Source organism: Perognathus longimembris, chromosome 21 (assembly GCF_023159225.1).
Source record: "Perognathus longimembris pacificus isolate PPM17 chromosome 21, ASM2315922v1, whole genome shotgun sequence".
Lineage (NCBI taxonomy): Eukaryota > Metazoa > Chordata > Mammalia > Rodentia > Heteromyidae > Perognathus > Perognathus longimembris.
Window position 1 is genome coordinate 40,163,099 of NC_063181.1, and position 23,938 is coordinate 40,187,036.

General features: G+C 46.0%; 1 protein-coding gene across 2 annotated transcripts; it reads right to left on the minus strand.

Moving 5' to 3' along the window:
• Positions 1-8,047: 8,047 nt before the first annotated feature.
• Positions 8,048-23,413, minus strand: Dctn6 (dynactin subunit 6). Of its 2 annotated transcripts, XM_048330746.1 has the most exons (7): positions 23,294-23,413; positions 18,928-18,992; positions 14,867-14,972; positions 13,448-13,536; positions 12,076-12,123; positions 11,026-11,168; positions 8,048-8,850 (listed from the first exon to the last, which is right to left on the minus strand). In XM_048330746.1, exons 1-7 carry the CDS (start codon positions 23,314-23,316, stop codon positions 8,752-8,754), a joined length of 573 nt encoding a protein of 190 aa, XP_048186703.1. In that variant the 5' UTR covers positions 23,317-23,413; the 3' UTR covers positions 8,048-8,751. The 2 variants fall into 2 exon arrangements, with proteins under 2 accessions (XP_048186703.1, XP_048186704.1); XM_048330747.1 differs by lacking the exon at positions 14,867-14,972 and having other exon boundaries at positions 23,294-23,319.
• Between the last annotated feature and the right edge of the window lie 525 nt (positions 23,414-23,938).

Consider the following 23,938-nt stretch of genomic DNA (forward strand, 5'->3'; position numbering starts at 1 on the left):
GATCCCTCATGCGTGGGCTCAAAGGAAAGTGGCTCCTTATGAATCAGACATGCAATTTCCTGCTTCCTTGATCTTGGACTTCCAGCTTCCAGAACTGTGAGAAACAAATTTCTGGTGTGAGCGCGTGTGTGCACGTGTATGCTGCTTCTGGAGCTTGAATTCTGGTCCTGGGCCCTGTCCCTGAGCTTTTGTGCTCAAGACTAAAGTGTTCTACCACTTGAGCTTCAGCAATACACCTAGCTTTTTGGTGGTAAATTGGAGATAAGAGTCTCATGGACTTTTCTGCCTGGGGTGGCTTTGAATCTTGATCCTCTGATCTCAGCCTCCTGAGTAACTAGTTACAGGTGTGAGCCACTGGCACATAGCTGATTTTTTAAACCACCAATAGATAGCATTTTATTATAGTAGGATGGATGGTTGACTTTGATTTGATATAATATAAAGGTATAAATCTCATTAATCTTGTCTTCCTTAGCCCCAAATTTATACTGGCTTTTCTGAAAAACTGCACAGTTTTTTTGTTTCCGTTTGTATGTTAGTTTTGAAACTGCAAGTTTTTCAAGTCTTTCTGCTCTTCTCATTGTAAACCCGGTAGAAGCAACTATCAATAACCATGCCAAAGCCTGAGTAACAGACTGATTACAATATTCTCCTTCAGAATAATTAATCCTAGCCACGCACTGGGTGGCTCATGCCTGTAATCCTAGCTATCCAGGAGGCTGAGAGCTGAGGATCATGGTTCAAAATCAACCCGAACAGGAAAGATTGTGAGACTCTTATCACTAATTTGCCACCAAAAACTTTAAGTAGAGCTGTGGCTCAAGTGGCAGAGTGCTAGCCTTGAGCAAAAAGAAGCCAGGGACAGTGCTCAGGCCCTGAGTCCAAGGCCCGGGACTGGCCAAAAAAAAAAAAAGAACTTATCTTAGAAACAATTACAGGACAAGTGAGAAGACTTGAAACCATTTTGTCAACTAATGGCCTAGGCACATTAAATGTGATTGAATTATAAAATCTGTCATATTGGGACTGGGAATATGGCCTAGTGGTAAAGTGCTTGCCTCGTGTACATGAAGCCCTGGGTTCCATTCCTCAGCACCACATATATAGGAAAAGCCAGAAGGGGAGCTGTGGTTCAAGTGATAGAGTGCTAGCCTTGAGCAAAAAGAAGCCAGGACAGTGCTCAGGCCCTGAGTTCAAGCCCCAGGACTGGCCAACCCCCCCCCACCCCAAAACAGCATTAAGATGAAAGCAAGATTTAGGGAAGTGAAAGGGAATATCAAAATTGAGCGACAAAGGATAAAATGACAAACAAATCTAAAAGCAATACTTGCAAAACCATTTGGTGTCAACCAACTGAACAACTCATGGGGGGGGGGAGGAAAAGGGGAGGGGGAATGAGGGAGGAGGTAACAAACAGTACAAGAAATGTACCCAAGGCCCAACCTATGAAACTGTAACCTCTTTGTACATCAATTTGACCATTTAAAAAAAAAACAAACATCTCAAAGATCTATATTGTCTCTGATACTGAACATGCGGTGTTGCATTTTAGCTTTTTGGCTCAAGACTGTCACTCTACAACTTGAGCCATGTCTGATTTTTTTTTTTTTTTTGCTAGTTAATTATGTTTCTCAGATTTGTCTTTTGCTTAATCAAATCATAACCCTCAGATCTTAGTCTTGTGAGTAGCTAGGGTCACAGGTGTGAGCAACCAGTGCCAATCTAGGGCTTCTACCTTTCGAGCCAGGCCTCCATTCCTTGTTTGTTTTCACTTATTTTCCACACAGGGAGTCCCCCCCCCCAGGTGGATTGGCTTCAGATGGTGACCTTCCTGAGTAGCTAGGAGCTCAATTTTTTTTAAAAGCTTATATTAGTTATACAAGGTAGGGAAGGGAGGGGTTTAGCAAGCCTTCCAAAAAGGTAACAAGGAAACAAAAAGATCCAGATGATCTGTGGAGCCCAAATGCCACTAAGATGTGTGACGGTGGACAGTTACTCAACTTCTCTACGCTTCAGTTCCCACCTCTACAAACTAGGGTTGCTACTATCTATTTAAATCAAATTAAAGGTATTAATGCATAACTAATGTCTTATGCATATGCTGGTATTAGTGCCGCCCATCTATGTAGCAAGCTCTATGCAAGTTTAATAAGTGAATACAATTTTCAAGCAATTTAGGGGCTGGAGGTGGTCGAGTGCCTGCCAGCAAGCATAGGTCCTTAGTTCAAATGTCAGTACTGCTGGGAAAAAAAGGCAAAAAGAAAAAAAAAGACATACCTGAGGGTTAGGCACAGTTTTTCTATTATGTTCAATGTTCTCTCTTGTCTTTCGAGGTTTTTGCTAATAGTAATTCCTTAAGCCTAGACAAACTAATGGAATTTATGTTGTATTGCGGTCAATTCTAAGACAGGTGTGGTAAACCAAACAATTCTGGTTTCAGCTCCAGCTCCTGGTATAGAATCCTCAGCTCTGGAATGTTCTCTTTGGTATGCTAATGAGAACAGGTGCAGCCCGAGGGAACCTTCCGCCTGCCTGCCCCCGTGTCTGGGGGGGAGGGCGGGGTGAAAGGGCCGCGAAGCAGATGATAACAAGTTCCAGGTCCCCCCTGGTGAGCACTGCTGACGGGGAGGAGGGCGGGCTCCAGGGCGGGCTCCGCGGCGGGCGGGCGCCTCTTCCCCAGCTCCAGCTGTCACAGCACGCATGCGCTCTCCTCAGCTCTCCATCCCCAAAGGGCAGCAGCTGGCTCCGGCCGACCTGGGCGTAGTAAAGCGAGGCCCCACCTTTACAATAACCAGTGCAGCAAGGCAATGGATGCATGACTCGAGGGCAGAGCGCCTGCCTGGCCACGGGGGGCCTTCTGTTCACTAAAAAAGAAATTAAAAAGGCCAGAAAGATGGGTGGACAGTAGAAAGCTGCTCAAGAATTTGTTTTGTTTTGCCAGTCCTGGGGCTGGAACTCAGGGCCTGAGCACTGTCCCTGGCTTCCTTTTGCTCAAGGCTAGCACTCTGCCACCTGAGCCACAGCGCCACTTCTGGCTTATGTTGATGTGGTACTGAGGAATCGAACCCAGGGCTCCATGTGTTTGAGGCGAGCACTCTTGCCACTAGGCCATATTCCCAGCCCTGCTCAGGGATTTCTGATGGCACAAGCGCATTGGTAACGCACCTCTGGTGTGAGGAGGCACCCCGGAGGCGGAGAGCTGAGCTGCAGGCGTGGAGGCTGGGGTTCCGTGTCATCTGGGGGTGATCAGGGCTGCAGGCGTGGAGGCTGGGGTTCCGTGTCATCTGGGGGTGGTTAGGGAGAGGCTCGGCACTGGGATTCAACCTAGCAGGAGGGTGCGATGGGGCTCGGCTTTACCCCAGCCCCACAGTAAAGGACACGAGGCAAGCCGGTGGGGTGGGGACAGCCATCCCCTCTCAGAAGGAGAAACCCACTTGCAAACTTGTGCTTTTGGCCAGTCTGGGGCCTGGGCCCCACCTGTCAGCCTCGCTGTGCTCCGGGCTGTGCTCCAGCCTCTCAGAGAGGCCACAGAGCCACTCTGGACGTTGAGTAGTTTAGTGGAGATGAGAGTCTCAAGGACTTCGTGCCTGGGCTGGCTTTGAACCATGAGCCTCAGATCTCAGCCTCAGAGTAGCTAGGATGACAGGCGTGAGCCACGGGTGCCCAGCATATGTAATCTCACTTACCTTGCTTCTTTTTTCCTCTCCCTGGTCCCTCTCTTTTGATTATCTCATTATTAATACTTTTAATTTCAGTCATTTTTAGCCCACTTGTTCATCCTGTAGTAAATATCCTGCTTTCTTGCTTTTCTAACCTAATTGGAGCTTCGCTGGTGTTTCCAATTGTGTGGGTATCTATCTATCTATCTATCTATCTATCTATCTATCTGTCCATCCACTTGTTGTTGTACTAGGTTTGCTTGGCAGATGCTGCACGCTTTGAGCCCCCGGTGCTTTCTGTTCAGGGGCAGCCTCTACTGTCATCCTCCTTCCTACCTGTGATTCCTGTGGCTGGGATGACAGACATGCACCGCCACTGGTTGTTGGTGTGGGAGTCTTATCATCTATACACTCAGGCGGCCGTGGGCTACAATCTTACCCACCTCTGTCTCCAGAGTAGCTAGCATTAAAGGTATGCACCCGACTACCCAGTTTGGTTTCTTTTGAATGTTTTTGTTCTTGCTGCCTGTTTGCTCTGCTGTGGTAGTTGTGGGGATGGTATCCCTAAGAGAAGGCTTCTCACTAAGAAGACACCCATTAGAAAACAAAAACACCAGCAAACCCCCCAGATAACCCTAAAGAGATACTGATCTCAACACACACACACACACACACACACACACACACACACACACACACACACACACACATACACACACGACCCGCCAGGCAAAACCAGAAGAAATAGGAAAAAGGAAGCAACATGACTTCCTCTAAAGTTCATCCTCCTCAATTACCAACTCCAAGGATAATGAAATGGTTGAATGCCAGACTTCCAAGTCTAGTTTACAGATAATAAATGACCCCAAAAAAGATAATAAAACAAACAGATGAAATAATGAAGTCAACTGAAGACTGGACAAGAAAGTGAGTAGGAGAAATACAGCAAGGAAATTGAAACTCAAGGAACCCTTGAAAAAGTTGGAAATAAAAAACTTAATAAGGGCTGGGTGGGCTGGGGATATGGCCTAGTGGCAAAGAGTGCCTGCCTCATATACATGAGGCCCTGGGTTCGATTCCCCAGCACCACATATACATAAAATGGCCAGAAGTGGCGCTGTGGCTCAAGTGGCAGAGTGCTAGCCTTGAGCAAAAAGAAGCCAGGGACAGTGCTCAGGCCCTGAGTCCAAGCCCCAGGACTGACAAAAAGAAAAAAAAAAAAAAAAGGGCTGGGAATATGGCCTAGCAGCAAGAGTGCTTGCCTCTTACACATGAAGCTCTCGATTCCCCAGCACCACATATATGGAAACGGCCAGAAGCGGCGCTGTGGCTCAGGTGGCAGAGTGCTAGCCTTGAGCGGGGAAAAAGCCAGGGACAGTGCTCAGGCCCTGAGTCCAAGGCCCAGGACTGGCCAAAACAAACAAACAAACAAAAAAACACCTTAGTAAGTCCAATGAAAAACACAGGTGAAAGTATCCCCAACAGACCAGTTCAAGCAGAACAAAGAATATCAGGGATCAAACACAAAAGGTTGAGAAAGTTGAGAAAATATTACATTCAGAAAGCAATTAGGAAAACAAAACAAAACAAAATGAGCATGCCCATAACTTCCTAGAACTCTGAATCATGACCAATAAAACAAACCTACAGGGCACCAGTGGCTCACACCTGTCATCCTGACTACTCAGGAGGATGAGATCTGAGGATCATGGATCAAAGCCAGCCCAGGCAGAAAAGCTCCTAAGACACCTCCCATTAACCGCCAAAAAGCCAGAAATGGACCTGTGGCCCAAGTAGCAGAGCTCTAGAATGAGCATAAAAGCTCAGTGACAGGGTCTAGGTATGGAGTTCAAGTCCCAGAACCAGCATAAAAAACAAACAAAACTAAACCTAAGAATCCACAGGGTGGAAGAAGGACCTGAAATACAACCTAAAGGCACAGGGGGGGCTGGGAATATGGCCTAGTGGTAGAGTGTTTGCCTCATATACATGAAGCCCTGGGTTCGGTTCCTCAGTACCACATATATAGAAAACTGCCAGAATTGGCGCTGTGGCTCAAGTGGCAGAGTGCTAGCGTTGAGCAAAAAGAAGCCAGGGACAGTGCTCAGGCCCTGAGTCCAAGCCCCAGTACTGCCCCCCCCCCCGCCAAAAAAAAGGCATAGGAAACCTATTTAACACAATTATGGCAGAAATTTTCCCCAATCCAGGGAAAGATACACACATACATCTAAGTAGGGAGGTCATTTAGAACAGCAGTAGAAAAGGCCAGAAAAGAACCTTTCCACATCACAATGCCAAGACTACAGGACAAACAATATTAAAAGCTGCAAAATTAAAAATACCAACTTAACTAACAAAGGCAAACTCATTAACACATCAGACATCTTAGCAGAAATGCTAAAAGCCAGGAAAGTATGGATGATACATTTACAGCTCTAAGAATAACTGCCAACCAAGATTACTATATCCAGCAAAGATAATCCTCAAAATTGGTAGTGAAATAAAGACCTTCAAAGATAACACAAACTAGGGGCTGGGGATATGGCCTAGTGGCTAGAGTGCTTGCCTCGTATACATGAGGCCCTAGGTTCGATTCCCCAGCACCACATATACAGAAAATGGCCAGAAGTGGCGCTGTGGCTCAAGTGGCAGAGTGCTAGCCTTGAGCAAGAAGAAGCCGGGGACAGTGCTCAGGCCCTGAGTCCAAGCCCCAGGACTGGCCGAAAAAAAAAAGATAACACAAACTGAAGCAATTCATGACCACTAAGCCAGCAGTGCAGAAAATACTTAAGGCCAGCACTGTGGAAGAATGCAATGCACAGATGAGGAAGAAAGTCACATGAGAGCCCAGGAGAGTAAATTTTATGAGAGGAATAACAAATGACACTTAGGAAATAATTAAATGTGTTCAACAGGACTTCCAAGGCAACTTTTCTTTTCTGATCTTTTACCTAGAAAATTTATATAACCAATGAAATTCTGAATTCATATTCAAGAGTTGAAAAGTGAACAGCATTTATCAAGACTAGGACTCATTTTTGGAAAAGCTCTATGCTCAATCCACCACAGTACTGTCCAACGTGAGTCATCAGTATTCTTACAAAAACGAAACCATTCCACTTTGGAACAATTAGACTGACTGGGCTCATCACTTTAGAAATTTATGAGTATTTTTCTCTCTTCACAATTACAGTATGAAGGGCTGATACCACTCTTGGGCATCTACCTAGATTGTTATAATGTTATGTAAGTAAGGGAACCATAAAGCTACTTGTACATCCATGTTCACTGCTACGCTAATCACAATGGCCAAATTACAGAACTAGCCCAGATGCCCTAGAATAGGTAAGTGGATCCAAAAAATGTGCCACATACACCCAATGGAATTTTATTAATCCATTATAAAGAATAAGATGATGTCATTTGCAGGGAAAGGAATGGACCTAGAATAATTTATGTTCAGCGAGGCAAGCCAAGCTCAAAGAACAAATGATGCATTTATTCTCTCATATGAGTAAGCTAGATCTAAAACATAACGTGATCTATCATGGACATGATAACCGAAACACGATTCCAGGCATTCACCCTATCAGTGGGGGAGGAACCTGAAGGCTTTTCTGAATGTATAAAATTCTATACACCAAAATCAATTCCAGCAAACAAACATGGGCTATTTATATTGTTGTTGTGTGCATTTTTTATTTCTTTTGGTTTTTTTCTACTTTTGGGGGAGGGCCAAGGGGGCTGCAGAAAGGGAGGGAGAAAGGGTGAATAGATGAAATCATGGAATTCAGTATATAGTAGGTAGAAAATGAACTATACCACTTGGAGGCAGGGATTGGGGAGGCAACTGAGGGAAGGAGAAGCAAGGGGTGACATGACCCCAAACCGAAATGTTCTCATTACCTGACTTATAAGATGGTAGCCCCTCTGCAGAGCATCTAATATCAATAAAATTATGTGGAAAACCACCAGGGGCTAAGAGTGGGCTCATGGGCTGGGGATATGGCCTAGTGGCAAGAGTGCTTGCCTCATATACATGAGGCCTTGGGTTCATTTCCCCAGCACCACATAAACAGAAAATGGCCAGAAGTGGCGCTGTGGCTCAAGTGGTAGAGTGCTAGCCTTGAGCAAAAAGAAGCCAGGGACAGTGCTCAGGCCCTGAGTCCAAGCCCAGGACTGGCCAAAAAAAAAAAAAAGAGTGGGCTCAGGATCAGGGTGTATATAAAGGCGTGAGTTCAATCTCCAGCACCAAGAAAAGAAGAAAGAAAATTGGAATTACAATAACATTATTAAAAACTTGCCCCAAGTGTACCTAGATGAACGTTATAATGAACTCAATAATTAGTGACCAGCATCAAGGCATATTTCATAAATTTACAAAAACATCAAAATCTCTAAGTTTTATTTTCCTTAGAAACCAGCTATCCAATAAACTAAATGATCATTTATTTACTTGTTATTTTTGTAACAGAGAATTATTTTGTATTGTATTCTACTGGAGAGTCTTATTAGGTTATTTTCTCTGAAAAGAAAAAAAGATATGTGTCTCTCTATGTATGCAAATGTATATACTAAAAAACAAAGTGAAGTCTAAGTTAATTCAATTGCTGAAATTTTAAATAATACAAGTTTACTAGGGGGAAAGGTAAACACATTAGCTTTAATATATCATAAAAATAAATAATAAGAGCTAAGCCAGCTATTGTGGGAAGATTACTGCAAATAGCCAAACTGATTAAAGTATGCTCGCTACAAGTCCCGTCACCAGCAGTTTATTTAGTCTAGTACATGCTGGAATGTAAACACATAACAATATGCCCTTTCTTAACATCATGAGTAGTCTTTTTGCCTAATCAATTTTGTGGTTAACATTTTATATAACATAAAAAAGAAGACTCTGAATCTGTAGAGGATCAGAACAGGCGCAAGGATACAGGAAAAGAAGACATTTTCTATAAATTAGAAAGGCCAGTTAACAGGAAAATCCACTGCTTTTCTCTCTAGTCAGTCTTACAGTGAGCCAGCGAGTGTTCCCCGTGGAAACTGGCAGCAGTCACGGGGGACGCCGTCAGGACACCCAACTCTGTTCCTAGTTCTTAACTGGAGTGGAGCTTCCCTTCATCGTCTTTTTCAGATGGTGGTAATTTGGCAGGATTTTCATCAAGAAGTCCAGCTGTAGCGTCTGGGGCTAAAAAGCAAAGCAAATCAAAGCTGACTGGCAGCAAGTGAAATCAGAACACCAGGCAGAAGTGACCACTGGTGGGCCATGGGACCAAGGGGCGAGTCTCACGGACTCACTTCTGCCGATTTGCTTGCTTCTTTGTTAAAGTTACACTGTACTCGGCTTGCTCGGCAGCGCCACGCTGCGATTACGGAAAACCCCCTAAGCAGAGTTGGGGGGGCCGCCCCCCGCGAGGCCGAGCACGGCCCCCACCACAGACGCCACTTGCCAACTGCGCTCTCTCGGGATTCTTGGGGAAACCAGGGAGAGTTAGGTCCCCACCCATGACCCATTAGGACTGCGGAATCTGCGTTCTAAACAGAATTCAATGTATCCCATGACAACTGAAATTTGGAAAACAGTGTTGCATACCCATTACAAATTAAACCAACTGAAATGAGATAGTCTTGCTCATTTAAGCCTAAACGCCTTTCCTAACTCCAGCTTTATTTCTCACGCTCCTATCATTTTTGCTATTATGAAGAAAAATAGTAATGCTTGAGAATAATAACAATAGTAAAGCCAAACATTACAAAAACAGAGCACCAGAAAGAATTAATTACTGATAAAATGTGGTTAAGACTCAGAGGCAAAGAGATAAATGTGTTGAAAATATTTTCTTTTGGTGGAGAAAGGAAACTGAAGAAATTAATGTTGAATATGCTAAGCAATGAGGCTGAGAAATTCAAGCTAAATGTCTGACGTGTAAAGGAAGACCCCAAGTGATCTATCTTGTCTTCTATTTTAACACTAAATTCCAAACATGTATTCTTTTATTACTCTTGATTTCGGTTATTAAGAGGGACTTGTTTCTTATAAGCCAAGAAAATAAACACACTTGCCTATTTAAATAGTGTTTATGAAAGGGGCATGGTCTCCTTGATATATGACTGTTGCGGGGGGTGGGGGGTGGGGGTGGGGGAGAGACAGTAGAGACCAGGTCTGCAAAACAAAAAACCTCTTTTCAAAAGGTATTTCCACAGGTTTGGGTCAGCGACTTTACATTAGGTATCTAAAACCAAACAACTACTAAACATAAAAAGGTCTAGAATAGACCTCTCAGTGGATCACAATAGCTCAACAGCTATGTACACAGGATCATATAAGACGAGGATAAGCAAAAACAACTCCAAGAGAAGGACACAGGAGGATTCTATTGTTGACGTTACGTTTAAAGTTCTAGGTGAATTTCTTTCGGCATACGCTACGTAGTTACTGTATATGATTTTGGTACACTGGGTATATATATGCCTACCTGATCTAGGGAAGGGAAAGAAAAATGAGAGTGTAAGATATCACAAGAAATGTAGGGCTGGGGATAAAGCCTAGTGGCAAGAGTGCTTGCCTCATATACATGAGGCCCTGGATTCAATTCCCCAGAACCACATATACAGAAAATGGCCAGAAGTGGCGCTGTGGCTCAAGTGGCAGAGTGCTAGCCTAGAGCAAAAAAAAAAAAAAAATGTACTCACTGCCTTATTATGTAACTGTACCCCTTTTGCACAACACCTTGTCAACAAAATTTAATTAATAATAAAAAAACCTCAATGTATAAAGGTAGTATAGCAAGGAATCAGGAAAATAAAATTATCATCAGGTAAGTGAAGAAAAGGATATCCAATTTTCATGGTAAGAAACAAGTCCAGGAAATTAAGTAATTTGCTCAAGATTATACTAACAATAAAATGGCAAATCTTGAAAAAAAGTGTTTATGATCAAGCTGTGTTATATTAATAAGCTAATAAGTGGACTCAAATTTCCAGATTCAAGGGTCTCATCCCAAGGATTCGTATTCTAAGAGTGAATCAATACGATTTTTAAGGTTTGGTGATGTATTTCTAAGCCAGGAACAGCAACTCTGGATTTTCTTTTCTCATAATTTATCATGGTTATCTCTATTTTTTATATTAATGTAAGAACTCAGTAATTAACCTGCAGATAATCCAAGTTTTTCAGGAATGGTTCTCTAATGTTTTATTCATCTTTTTGCGTTTGCTTTTTAGGTGCTGAAATTGAACCCAGGGCCTCACACATGTTAAATAAACACTCTACCGCTGAGCTACAGCTCTGGCCACTAATTATTTGCTTTTTCAATAGCAAGCCTGAGCACCACCACAACAATTAGGAAAGTAGTCTGAGTACCTGTGGCCGCTCCGTCTGCACCCGGCGAAGGCAGTCTGCACCATAGATCACCGTATTCTCGGGAATGACCTCAAAAGTGTTTAGGTTGCAGCAAGCCCCGATGATGCAGCCACTTGTCAGTATTACATTCCTGCCCACATACGCTGTAGTCAAAACAGAAAGAAGTGCAACCAAAGATGAGAAGATCACAGCCTTTGTGATTTTATGTCGACTGTGTACAACACGGAGGCAAACAGGGCACACCGGTGGGAGATGGAGAAGAGGGTTCTGCTGCGAACCGGTGTGTGGCCGGGGAAGGTCACTGTAGAGTCTTTCGGTATCGGTGAGGGGATGCACGGCGAGTGCGGGGTACAGCGCGGACACACTGAGCACACAGTACATGGACAATGCCGACCAGGACGGTAAGGACAGCTGGTGATACGCCCTTAAAACAGAAGCCACGGAGCAGAGGACAAGAAGAGCAACTGCACCGTTTCAAAAAAAGAAGCATTGTCTTTCATGCCAATCAGGACCAAGAAAGACAAGCCAGAGCCCGCCCTCCCCAGCGTCAACGCCGGCTCCTCCCTTCTCCGGTAGGGACACGCTGATCCCACAGTGCTGGTGACCGAAATGAATCCCCTGCTGGCTCAAGGTTGTCACCATGGAGTATTTGTTTCTGATGGGGAGGATAAAGTCGTTTTGAAAGTAAAGACAGCAAATGCTGTAGAAACAGATTTTTTTTCTTTAATTTTGCAATAGCACCAATCAGCTAAAATGTCACTGACATTTGTTAGTTAGCAGAAATAGCTTTTCCAAACCTTTCACTGGAACTTTGTGGTTTAATCCAATCCCAACTTAACTGTGTACCACTGACTTTTTAACTTAATGTATTTAACCACATTCTCAAATAACCACTTACCTAGATGAGGTTCTTTTGAGGCAAATAATCAGTCTGAGAATTTTAGTCCACTTCCAACCATACCACCTTCTCAGACTTTGTACTTAGACTGTTTCCCAGGCCAAGACAAAGGAGGCAATCGCTTTGACAAGAACACTCTGAACACAGCTTACCTTTTGATTCAATGACATTGTTATCTCCCATTTTCATGGCTTGGGAATCTGTAAGCCAGACTTAAGTAAATATTTTAAATATGATCACCCTTCTTTTCTACTAATACATGTCTGTCCTTCAACTGTCCCAGAGAGCGTGGGAAAGGTGACGCGCGCTTAGCCTTGCCAGAATTCTTTGCTCAGGGTATTCTGCAGGCAAGTTTTAATTCTTAAGCATAAATATCTCTAGGTATAAATAAAGGACCCTAATGTTTTTCAAAAGAAATACTTTTACAAAAGTACTTTTTTTTGCTGGACACTGGTGGCTCATGCCTGTAATCCTACTCAGGAGGCTGAGCTCTGAGGATCATGGTTTGAAGCCAGCCCAGGCAGAAAAGGCCCCTTGAGACTCTTATCTCCAATTAACCACCAGAAAACTGGACGTGGTGCGGTGGCTCCAAACGGTAGAGCGCTAGCAGAAGGGACCAGGGACAGCGCCCAGGCCCTGAGTTCAAGCCCCGTGACCAACATCAACAACAAAAAGTACTTTTTGAAAAGTACCTTACCTCTTGATTTTATGAACATATTTTCACAACTGTTTAAAGAAAGTCAAGGGCTGAGGATATGGCCTAGTGGCAAGAGCGCTTGCCTCGTATACTTGAAGCCCTGGGTTCGATTCCCCAGCATCACATATACAGAAAATGGCCAGAAGTGGTGCTGTGACTCAAGTGGCAGAGTGCTAGTCTTGAGCAAAGAGAAGCCAGGGACAGTGCTCAGGCCCTGAGTCCAAGACCCAGGACTGGCAAAAAAAAAAAAAAGTCAAAACTACCAAATCATTTAAACACTGCTTTCAGTATTATATATTTTACTGATTTAAGATTTTATCTTTTCAGAACTTAAAAAAAAGATCAAACAAAGAAATGGTGAACACTTTGGGAGACAAACTAAAATAACATAAAAAAATATTCAGGGGCAGTGCCCAGGCCCTGAGTTCAAGCTTCTGGACTGGCATAAAAAAAAAAAAAAAAAAAAAAGGGAAAGGTTTACTCCGGCTTCCTTTCCGAAAGTTCTGTTCTTGCTTGCCTGAGAAGAACAGCATGGCAGCAGTACACGGAGGATCGGTTCTTCACTTTATGGTGGACAGGAAGAAGAAAGCGAAACAGAGACCAGGAACTGGGTACAATCTTCCAAAACCTACCCTAGTGAACCATTTCCTCCTGCTAGACCCTCCCGTGTTATCAGAACCTACTAAAATGGCGCCACTTGCTGGGCAGCAAACACAGGAGCTGGTAGGGAAAGTTTTATACTAAAACCTTAGTAGTAGAAACATATAAAACACTTTTATACCAGGGGAGAGATCTGGGTTCATTATGGCAATTACTATAAAGGATACAGCAGCCAACTTCAAACACATTATTGGTTCCAATGATCATAGGTTTTGGATCTGGATCTTCAGTGTCAGGGGTTATATTATCTGGGTAACTATGAAAAGAAAAAAAAGTAATCAAAAAAGTCAGTAACACAATAAGCAATTTTCCTCCTATTTGAGAATTTAGGTTAATTCTCTCGATTAGTTTTATTGAGCTTAAAGTACATGATGACATCAGTTATTTCTTGAACCAAGCAAATCATTTCTCCTCTCTGCTGGAATAGCCTGACTCTGAGTTATACAGAATTACTGAAACCATTAGAAGCCATTAGAACTTTACTGCTTGAGCCACAGCTCCATGTCTGGCATTTTTGGTGCTTAAATGGAGCTCAGTCTTATGGATTTTCCTGTCTGGGCTGCTTCGAACCACAATCCTCAGATCTCAGCCTTCTGAGTAGCTAGGATTACAGGCGTGAGCCACTAACACTGGCTCCTTTATTTCTTAAACTTCAAGTTCAGAGGGTCTTCTCTAGGATAAGATGAGAGAAGCTGACTATACTTTAGCCTGTTAAATCAGAATCAAAGTCATGCCTGATTCGAAGACTTTCCATCCTTAGTAATCAGTCAAGATTGTCCAAGGTAAACAGATATTCACATACTTATTTTGATATTAGTAGTTAGCTGAAATGTGTGGGAGATAAAACACTTGTGCTGTGAGGAGACTTTGATCTTCCAGGTGAGCCACTGCTATGAGATGACTTCACTAAAGGGGCCAAGGTATTGTAAACAGAAACTGCTTAATGTAGTAAGAAATTCCTAAGCCCTAAGTTAGAATTCAGACAAATCAGTCTTATTTATCACAGCTAAATATTTTCAAAAGTCCTTCTACAAATTCCATACATTGCTGCTGTACATTAGGTATAAGCTTGACTTGCTTCCCAAATTTTTATCTACAAAGACCTAGACATGCTTATGAAAATTCCGTGGGTATTATAGCCTCAATTCACAGAGATCATGTACATAGTATAGTATTTTGTCTTTGGAGTTTAAAACTTGCTTCCAGGACCCCAAATTTATTCACTGTAATTCTGGGTGTTACATATGTGAAGACATTTAGAGGTGAGCTGCGTGTTCAGGCCAGAGGACGTTCCAGCCTGCGCTGGAATGGGGTGGTGGGCACGGCCCACTGGAGGGGCTCAGGAACTGGTGACGCAGGGGTGGATGAGAACGCGACACAGAAGGGAGCCATTACCACACCGACAATTACCAGATGCTTATCAGCCACAAGGAGGGGGCTTGCCTGGGAAAAGCCTTTCCCAAAACATCGGCTTCCGGTTCCTCATTCACTTATGCTGGAATGTTCCTCTAACTTTAACATCATGGGCATTCCACATGTGGGGTGTAAAAGGTCCCCAGGCAGCTGGAAATGAGTGTTTTACTCACGCATTGATGATCAGGGCTTGCTCTTCTATTAGGTTTCCTTCACCGATAACAATGGGCCCAGCCTCTGCAATGATGCGTGCTTTAGGGTGGATCACCGTTCGAGGTCCTGTTAAAACATCATTGAAGAAGACCTATCAGTGGAAGCTTCGTTTCCAGCTGGGGGCGGGGGTGGGGTGGGGTGGGGAGGGTGACGGAGGTGGGTGAGGCTGTTGGGAGGAACGCTCTCTAAGTATGTGCCAGGCACCGCGCTGGGTACTTGACAGAGACTATCTCACTCGTTACTTAGTGCCAAATCTGGAGCCAAGATAAATGACCTGGCACAGGAACCAGAACCAGAGAGCTCTGGCTCAGCCTCCATGAGATGTGGGCGAGGAGAGGGAGGGCCGACGAGACGCTGCTGGACACAGAACCCAGCCCGGAGCGGGAGGCGAGAATGGATTCCCTCCTTCCCCGTCTCTCAGCGAGGCAACGCACGCTGCAGACGATGCAGGGTCTCCACGCTACAGGACGCCAGGATGCGTGTGTTCATACACGCGTGGCACGGGGCCTCACCTCCGCCTTGCTTCTGAAGTACTGTCCCCATACAAAGATGCCCACTGGAAGGAAACAGACACCCGGCTGGTGCGGGCAGGATTCTAACAGCTGGACGGGGGAAGGCAGGAGTACAAGCTGAACACTGGGCTGGCGGTGCTAGGGAGGGGAGACGGGAGGCGATGGTGCCACTCTCAAAGGAGGGGTGCTCAGAGGAGCCTCGAGAGCAGGGTGATCTCTACCCTGATCTCAGCCTGGATGCCAGCACACCCCTCCCTGCTGTCAGCTGCTGCAGCCTTGTTTGCCTGACAACCAAACTATTTCTGGGAAAGCATCTTCTTGCCCGTCTCTAGTGTCCATTCTCACCTCCAGACAAGGCTGCTTCATTTCTTTTGGTGCCTTTGTTTTTTTTTTTAATGTAAATGTAGCCCAGGAGGTCCTCAAACGCAGGATCCTCTCCTGGCCTCAGTGCTGGGCTTGACTGAGGCTAGAGCTAGGGATAAACAGTGAGCGGCAGTAACTGAGCCTCCCTGTGCGGCGGGGAGGGGGGGCCAGGCAGGCACCCCTGTCCACGAAAGCCACGATTCAAGTCAGTGAACACAATTATCCGCTAGTGACAGGCAAAAGGCCGCCTTTTTATGTCTCGTGGAAAATGCAAACGTGCTGGACTGGGGTTCGCTCGGGCGGAGCGTGCGCACTCCGCACAGGTGAGGTCCTGGGTGACGCTCATCCGCGCCAGAGAGGGGAAAGAAAAACACAAGTGACGCCATACGTCATTCTGCAAACTAGGAACGAGCTCGCTCACAAACTCGTGAAAATAAACAGGCTTTCCCGGGGCTCGGAGAACTGGGGGGCCCGGCAGAGCAGCTTCTCTGGGGAGACCGGGGGCAGCACTGAGGGCGGTGGTGGTTGGGAAGACAGGATGCATAGTCCACGTCAAGCCACAGTGTGAGGTGACCCCGAGACTTCCCGGTCACCCGGGCTCCCCGAGCCTTCAACTGCCAAAGCAAAATGTCCCAGGCCAATTCTAGTCAGGACAGAAGATGGAGTCCTGGAGGTTGCTGGGAAACGTCTCAAGTTGTCCAGGAGGTGGGTCTATATCAGACATCTTGTATAGTATTTTAAAACAGAGCCAGAGCTGGCTTTTGGCAGGGGGGGGGGGAGGGGAGAGTATGTGCTATTCCTGGGGCTTGAACTCTGGGGCCTGAACTCTGGGGCCTGGGTGCTGTCCCTGTCTCTTTGTGCTCAAGGCTAGGGTTCTGCCTCTTGAGCCACAGAGCCACTTCCAGCTTTTTCTGAGTGGTTTAATGGAGATAAGAGTCTCTCGCACTTTTCTGCCCCAAATGGCTTTGGATCACGATGCTCAGAGCTCGGCCTCTTGAGTAGCTAGGATTACAGGCATGAGCCACCGGTGCCTGGATGAGCCCGAGCTTTTTTTTTTTTTTTTTTTTTGGCCAGTCCTGGGCCTTGGACTCAGGGCCTGAGCACTGTCCCTGGCTTCTTTTTGCTCAAAGCTAGCACTCTGCCACTTGAGCCACAGTGCCACTTCTGGCCATTTTCTGTATATGTGGTGCTGGGGAATTGAACCCAGGGCCTCATGTGTATGAGGCAAGCTCTCTTGCCACTAGGCCATATCCCCAGCCCAGCCTGAGCTTTTTTAAACCAGGATTTGAAATCACTTCTCATTATTGTATTATTTGACTGGTAAATAAATGGCCAACTCCAGGTTATGAATGGACACGGCAGCTTGGGTGAGGCTTGTGATTTAGACAGCAGCTCCACCTGCTGGCAGCATCACCAAACTACAGGCAAGGTGAAGTAAACGCTCAGTAAATAACTTCTACAGCAGGAACTGAACAGACCTTGAGGGTGGCACACACACGTTTCTGTGTGTGACAGCTGCGTCGGGGCTGGGGGGAGTCGGAGGTGATGGGAAGGGCTGGAAGCGGGGAGTTCAAGCACAGCGGCTGACAGCACACCAAACCTGGGCAGTTCGCTGCTGGGTGTCAGGAGCACCTTTACCTGCAAGGGGTCTGAATTCAAGCCAGCTCTTGGGGTCCTAAGGTTAAAATGCTTTCAAAATAAAAACCTGGCACCATGCAAGGTTTCTTTTTCCTTTTAACGCTGTTCGCGAACCTTCCTGGAACTCTTTCTGGCAGGGCAGTTTGTGTGTTTTCTTACTGAATGTGCTGAAATCCTATTTGGTTTATCTCCTTGTTTGGAGAAATGTGTCTGGAGTTGGAGCTGCTTTAACTGGCGGATGAAATATTTTCCTAAGTGCTTGGCCGGGCTTGAGGCAGCAGAGCCAGAAGGACATGCCTTGCGTGACATTTCATTTTCCCCATTTGGTCAAGGACACGTTTCCCAGCCTTCTGTTGTCACAGAAAGCAATCTCTGGGTATATTTTCATGTCCACAAGTCATATCCACGATTCCAACATCCCCAAGTTCTCTTTTGAAAACGAAACCATTCCTTTGACTTAGAAACCCGAGGGGCACCTTTACAAGGAAGGCCACTGTTCTGCCTTACTGAAACATCTTCCTGCAAACGGGAGGCTTTGGGTGTGTGTTCCACCTCTTCTGGGGAAGGGGAAGGAGAAGGAGATGGAGTGCTGACAGCGCAAGCTTGCCCCGTGCCTCGTCCTGCCCTCCCATCCCCATGGCCTGTGCTTGGAGATCACTTCCAGAATGTTCTTCAACTCTCAAGACGAAGACTTACAGGAAACGATTCATGGCCCACAAATTCAAACAGTTCACTAAAAACAAGCATGATGCTATAAAATCTTATGTACCCCAGTGGCTCACGCTTATAACCCTACCTACTCAGGAGGCTGAGATCTGAGGATCAAAGCCAGCCTGGGCAGGAAAGGCCCAGAAGTGGAGCCGTGGCTCAACTGGTAGAGCACTAGCCTTGAGTAAAAAAGCTCAGGGATAGAACCAAGGCTCTGAATTCAATACCCAAGGACCAGCATAAAACAAATAAACAAGTAACTTGAAACACAGCAAAGATATTGATTTCTTCCTGAAATATAAATGACTAGAAGATAGAAAATTATACACAACAGTTTTTTTTCCCCAGTCCCAGGGCTTGAACTCAGGGCCTGAGCACTGTCCCTGGCTTCTTTCTGCTCAAAGCTAGCATTCTACCTCTTAAGCCACAGCACCACTTCTTTTCTATATATGTGGTGCTGAGGAATCGAACCCAGGGCTTCATGTATACGAGGCAAGCAATCTACCGCTAGGCCATATTCCCAGGCCCCGCCCCCCTTTTTTTTTTTTAAAGAAATGTAAATAGCGATCCCTTGCCAATCCTGTGAGTTACATTCCAGAGATGCCTGTGATAGGTGAAAATCCATGAAGTAGCAATAAGTGACCCGCAACGGATTTTCCCATGATAGGTAAGGGATCACTGTATATACATACACACTGAATACAAATACGTACACACATATGTGAAAAACAGAGAAAGACTCAACTGGGTTACATCACGGTGATTCTTGAGAAATCATGCTTACCAAACCATTTTCTTACCTATAGTCACATCCCCTCTGATTTCACTTTCTACACACACAACAGCTCCAGGAGCAATCTTTACACTGTGGGGAGACAAGAGAAAAGTTCATCACGGGTAAGATTAAAACTGTCAGTGCAGAAACCATGCTGAGACTGCAATAAGAAAGAGGTTTAAAAATGAGACAGAAAAGTGGAAAGCCAATTGAGAGAGTACAAGTTAATACAAACTCAAGTGGCATACTGACCTTCAGGCCAAAATTGTAGATGACATATGATTAAAAAAACACTTCAGAAAAACAAGTTTGGGTGGGGTGTTTGTGACTCGTACCTGTAATCCTAGGTACTCAAATGACTCAGATCTGAGAATTGTGGTTCAAAGCCAGCTTGGGAAGAAAATTCTGTGACACTTCATTTCCAACTAACCAGCAAAAGGCTAGAAGTAGAGGTGTGGCTCAAGTGGTAGAGCAGTAGCTTTGAGCAGAAAAAGCCAAGCAAGAGTCTAAGGCTTTGAGTTCAAACCCCAGTACCAAAACAGCAACAACAACAACAAAAAGCTGTGGGGGGCTGGGAATGTGGCTTAGTAGTAGTATGCTTGCCTAGCATGCATAAGACCCTGGGTTCAATTTCTCAATGCCATACAAATGAAAAAATACTAATACAATCATAAAATAAATATTTTTAAAAAGGGGCTTGGGGGGCTGGGAATATGGCCTAGTGGCAAGAGAGCTCGCCTCGTATACATGAAGCCCTGGGTTCGATTCTCCAGCACCATATATCTAGAAAACGGCCAGAAGTGGCACTGTGGCTCAAGTGGCAGAGTGCTAGCCTTGAGCAAAAAGAAGCCAGGGACAGTGCTCAGGCCCTGAGTCCAAGCCCCAGGACTGGCCAAAAAAAAAAGGGGGGGGGGGTTTGGATCTTAAAGAAATACCATCATTGTTTATAAACAGCAAATTTGAAGCTAAAAACAATGTACATTATCAGGAGAGTGTTTAACAAATTGTGGAACTTTATGATCTAATATATAAATCTCAGAAAGAATAATCCCTTAGGCAAAGATTTTTGGAATGAACCAAGTATAGTGGTGCACATCTGTAATCTCAGCACCAGGAGGGTGCAAGAAGGATTGTAAATCTAAGCCCAGCCTGGGCCACAGAGTGAGAGCCTGTCTCAAAACAAACCAGCCAAGCAAGCAAAGCAAGCAATATGTAACACACCATTCCCCATTCTGTGAATGGGGAATAAGAGGTCACAAACTAATAACCAGCAAGCTCAGAGTCTAGACCTTTAAGATTTGCAAATAGTTCTGATTTTTTTTGGTAACAATGTGCCTAAGAAAGCTGTCTATCTTGCTGGGCACTGGTGGCTCATGTCTGTAATCCTAGCTACTCAAGAGGCTGAAATCTGAGGTTCAAAGCCAGCCTAGGCAAGAAGTCTGTGAGACTCTTATCTCCAATTAACCAGCAGAAAACCAAAAGTAAACTGTGGCTCAAAGTGGTAGAGTGGTAGTCTTGAGTGAAATAGCTCCAGGACAGTAGTCAGGCCCTCAGTTCAAGGCCCACAACGACAAGGAAAATAAAAGTACCACTTACAAATTGTTCAAAAGACTCTTTAACAATTTACACAGAACACTGATACTTTTTTATATTTTGCTGTGACCCACTGTTGGATTCAGCTTTATCTAAGCTATCTGTATCTACCCCAAGCTAACTGGAGGAACTGTCAAATGACTACACCATTAAAGTAGGAGAGTTAGGCAATTTTTATTTGTTGTCCTGGTCCTGGGGCTCAGGGCCTGGGCACTATTTCTGAGCTTTATTGTCCAAGGCTAGTGTCTTTACCACTTAAGCCACTGTTCTACTTCCAGTTTGTTTGTTTGGTGTTTAGAGTCTCATGGACTTTCCTTCTGGCCTGGCTTCAAACCCTGATCCTCAGATCTCAGCCTCCTGAGTAGTTAGGATTACAAGCATGAGCTTAAAAGCTACCTTTTAATGCCACGAAGTCTGTCTTTTTAGTAAATTATTAAACGTTGATTAGTCAAACAATTGAGGCTTTCTTGACCAAAATGTTGCTGCCCTGATTTACAAATTCCAAAAATTTTTGTATTTTGTAAATATGAAAAGGACTGGAAATCAAGACTGCAATGACTCATTCATATCAATTTACTTTTTCTGAAATTCTATTAAATATTCATGCGTGAAAAAGGCTTACTGGTGACTTGCTGAAGATAATGTGGAACGTTTTTCTCACAGTGCTGAGTGAGGCTTACGCCAGGCTACCACGCTACCAACTCTATACCCTCAGCCTGCATTCCCAGCCCAATACGAAACATTTTAACTCTATTTCCCACTTAAAAACTTTCTTTCTTTTGCCAGGCCTGGGGCTTGAACTCAGGGCCTGGGCTAAAGACTCTCACCCCGCCAGTTGAGCCACAGCTCCACTTCTGGCTTTTTTTGTTCATGTGGTGCTGAGGAATTGAACCTAGGGCATGCCAGGAAAGCACTCTACCACCAGGCCACATTCCCAGCCCTATTTAAGTCTTTTTTTTGAAACTTTTCTGATTAAAAACAAAAAGTGCTGTAAGATTTTCTTGAAATACAAGTTCACGATGTTCTTTTGAATGTGTGCTCCTTGCAGAAAAATTGAATATTCACAAACTGTCTGGAATGACAGATAAGGGAGGTATTGTTAATGACTTGAGAGGCATAAAATGAAAAGGATGGAAATATAATCATTCATTTACAGGAATACCATCTCTTCCTAAGAGAACCTGCCAATGCTCATGCTGAACTTGCATTTAAACACAGTGATTGCTTATAACAGAGGCTGTCCAGCCCAGTCATTAACCATTATCAGTCTGCAGAAGCCAACAGCCATAACAAACTCAAAGCCTGCAAAGCCTTCATGGCTATTAATTAAAAATATGGCCTTTAATTAAAAAAGCAAAACAAAACAAAAAAACTGTCAAACCTCTATCACAGACAAACAGTTTATACTCCCCTTCTAAACTCCATTCCTGAAAGTGGTGCTATGGCTCCAGTGATAGAGCACTAGCCTAGGGCAAAATATCCAAGAGAAAGTGTGAGGCCCTGAGTTCAAGCCACAATATGGCCACAAGAAAAGCACAAAAACAAGGAAAACAAACCCAATGAACTCCAGTCCTCTAAACAGGACACACATGCATGTGTAAAATGAAAATACAAAGGACTTGTTAACCAAAAACTTTAGATACAACTATGCTGAAGAGGAGTGTGTGTGTGTGTGTGTGTGTGCATGTGTATGCTGGAGAGAAGAGGTGTGTTGTGTATGGGTGTGTGCTTCACCGAGCCAAGTGTGTGTGTTGTGTATGGGTGTGTGCTTCACAGAGCCCTGTGTGTGTTGTGTATGGGTGTGTGCTGTGTATGGGTGTGCGCTTCACAGAGCCCAGTGTGTGTTGTGTATGGGTGTGTATGTTGTGTATGGGTGTGTTGTGTGTGTGTTGTGTGTTGTGTATGTGTGTGTTGTGTATGTGTGTGTTGTGTATGTGTGTTGTGTATGGGTGTGTTGTGTATGTGTGTTGTGTATGGGTGTGAGTGTTGTGTATGGGTGTGTTGTGTATGGGTGTGTTGTGTATGGGTGTGTGTTGTGTATGGGTGTGTGTTGTGTATGGGTGTGTGTTGTGTAGGGGTGTGTTGTGTAGGGGTGTGTGTTGTATATGGGTGTTGTGTATGTGTGTGTTGTGTATGTGTGTGTTGTGTATGGGTGTGTGTGTTGTGTATGTGTGTGTTGTGTAGGGGTGTGTGTTGTGTATGGGTGTGTGTTGTGTATGGGTGTGAGTGTGTTGTGTAGGGGTGTTGTGTATGGGTGTGAGTGTGTTGTGTAGGGGTGTGTTGTGTAGGGGTGTGGGCTTCGCGGAGGAGGCCTGATTTGAAACTGCTACCTCCTCAGTAACGATCAGCACAGATACTCCACACACTGGCAGGGAGATCAAGGAAAAGCAACTCTCCTGTCTGTAGGCCCAAATCGGTAAAGCAGTGGCGTCGCGAGGGCTCGGCGGGCTCCGCGGCGACCTGAGGGCCCCGGGGCGCAGCGCTTCACCTCGAGAAGAACTCGGGGGGTGGGGCGGGGGGACGGGGGAGAGGGGGGGCGGGGGAGGGGCGCCGGCCCGCGGTCCCGTCAGCCGCGGCCTCGGGGCGGACGGCTCCCAGAAGGCGGGCGGCCCGCGCGGCCCCGCCACCCCCCGGCGCTTCCCGCCGGAACCTCCCGGGCCCGACGCCGCGTCCCCCCCACCCCCGCGTCCCCCCGCCCCGGCTCCCCCGTCCCGTCCCCCCCAGCGCCCTGGGAGAAACACGACTTGGGCCCACCGAGGGCAACCCGCAGCGGCCCCGGGATGGAGACCGAGACCCACCTCTTCTGGATCTTCTCCGCCATCCTCCAGCCCCGGCCTCCGATGGGAGCGGCGATCGACACCCCGGCCTGGCCGGAGCGAGGCGCTCGACACGCGATTGGAGAGACTGGCACTGTGGAGAGGGGAGGGGCGGAGCCGCGGCGCGCCGTGCGCGTGGGGGCGTGGCCGGCGCGGGAGGGGGCGTGGCCGGCGCGGGGAGGGGGCGTGGCCGGCGCGGGAGGGGGCGTGGCCCGGCGCGGCCCCGGGGCCGAGCGAGCCAGCGGCTGGACGGCGCCACGTGCCCCGCAGTGCCAGCTCTGCGACGTGGAGGTGCTTCGTTCCGGGCCACCCGGGGCCAGGCGAGCGAGACTGGACGGCACGGCTGAACCGTGTCCCCGAACGCGTGAAAAAGTAGAATTAAAGAAGAAAGAACCCAGAGCCCATCGCCCCCCCCCTTCTCCCCGAGGCTTCTGACCGTGGTTGCTGGGGCTCCCCCCCCCCCCCAGGCCCTGGCCCTCTCCGGGCGCTGGGGAATCTCAGCCTCTCCACAGATGATGTGCTGTGTCCTCTGTCTCCCCGCAGCCCGTCTCAAGTTATATCTCTGCTTCTTCCCTCTGCAGAGGCTCAGACCTGATCTCCAGTTGCCCGCTTGACACCTCCATTTGG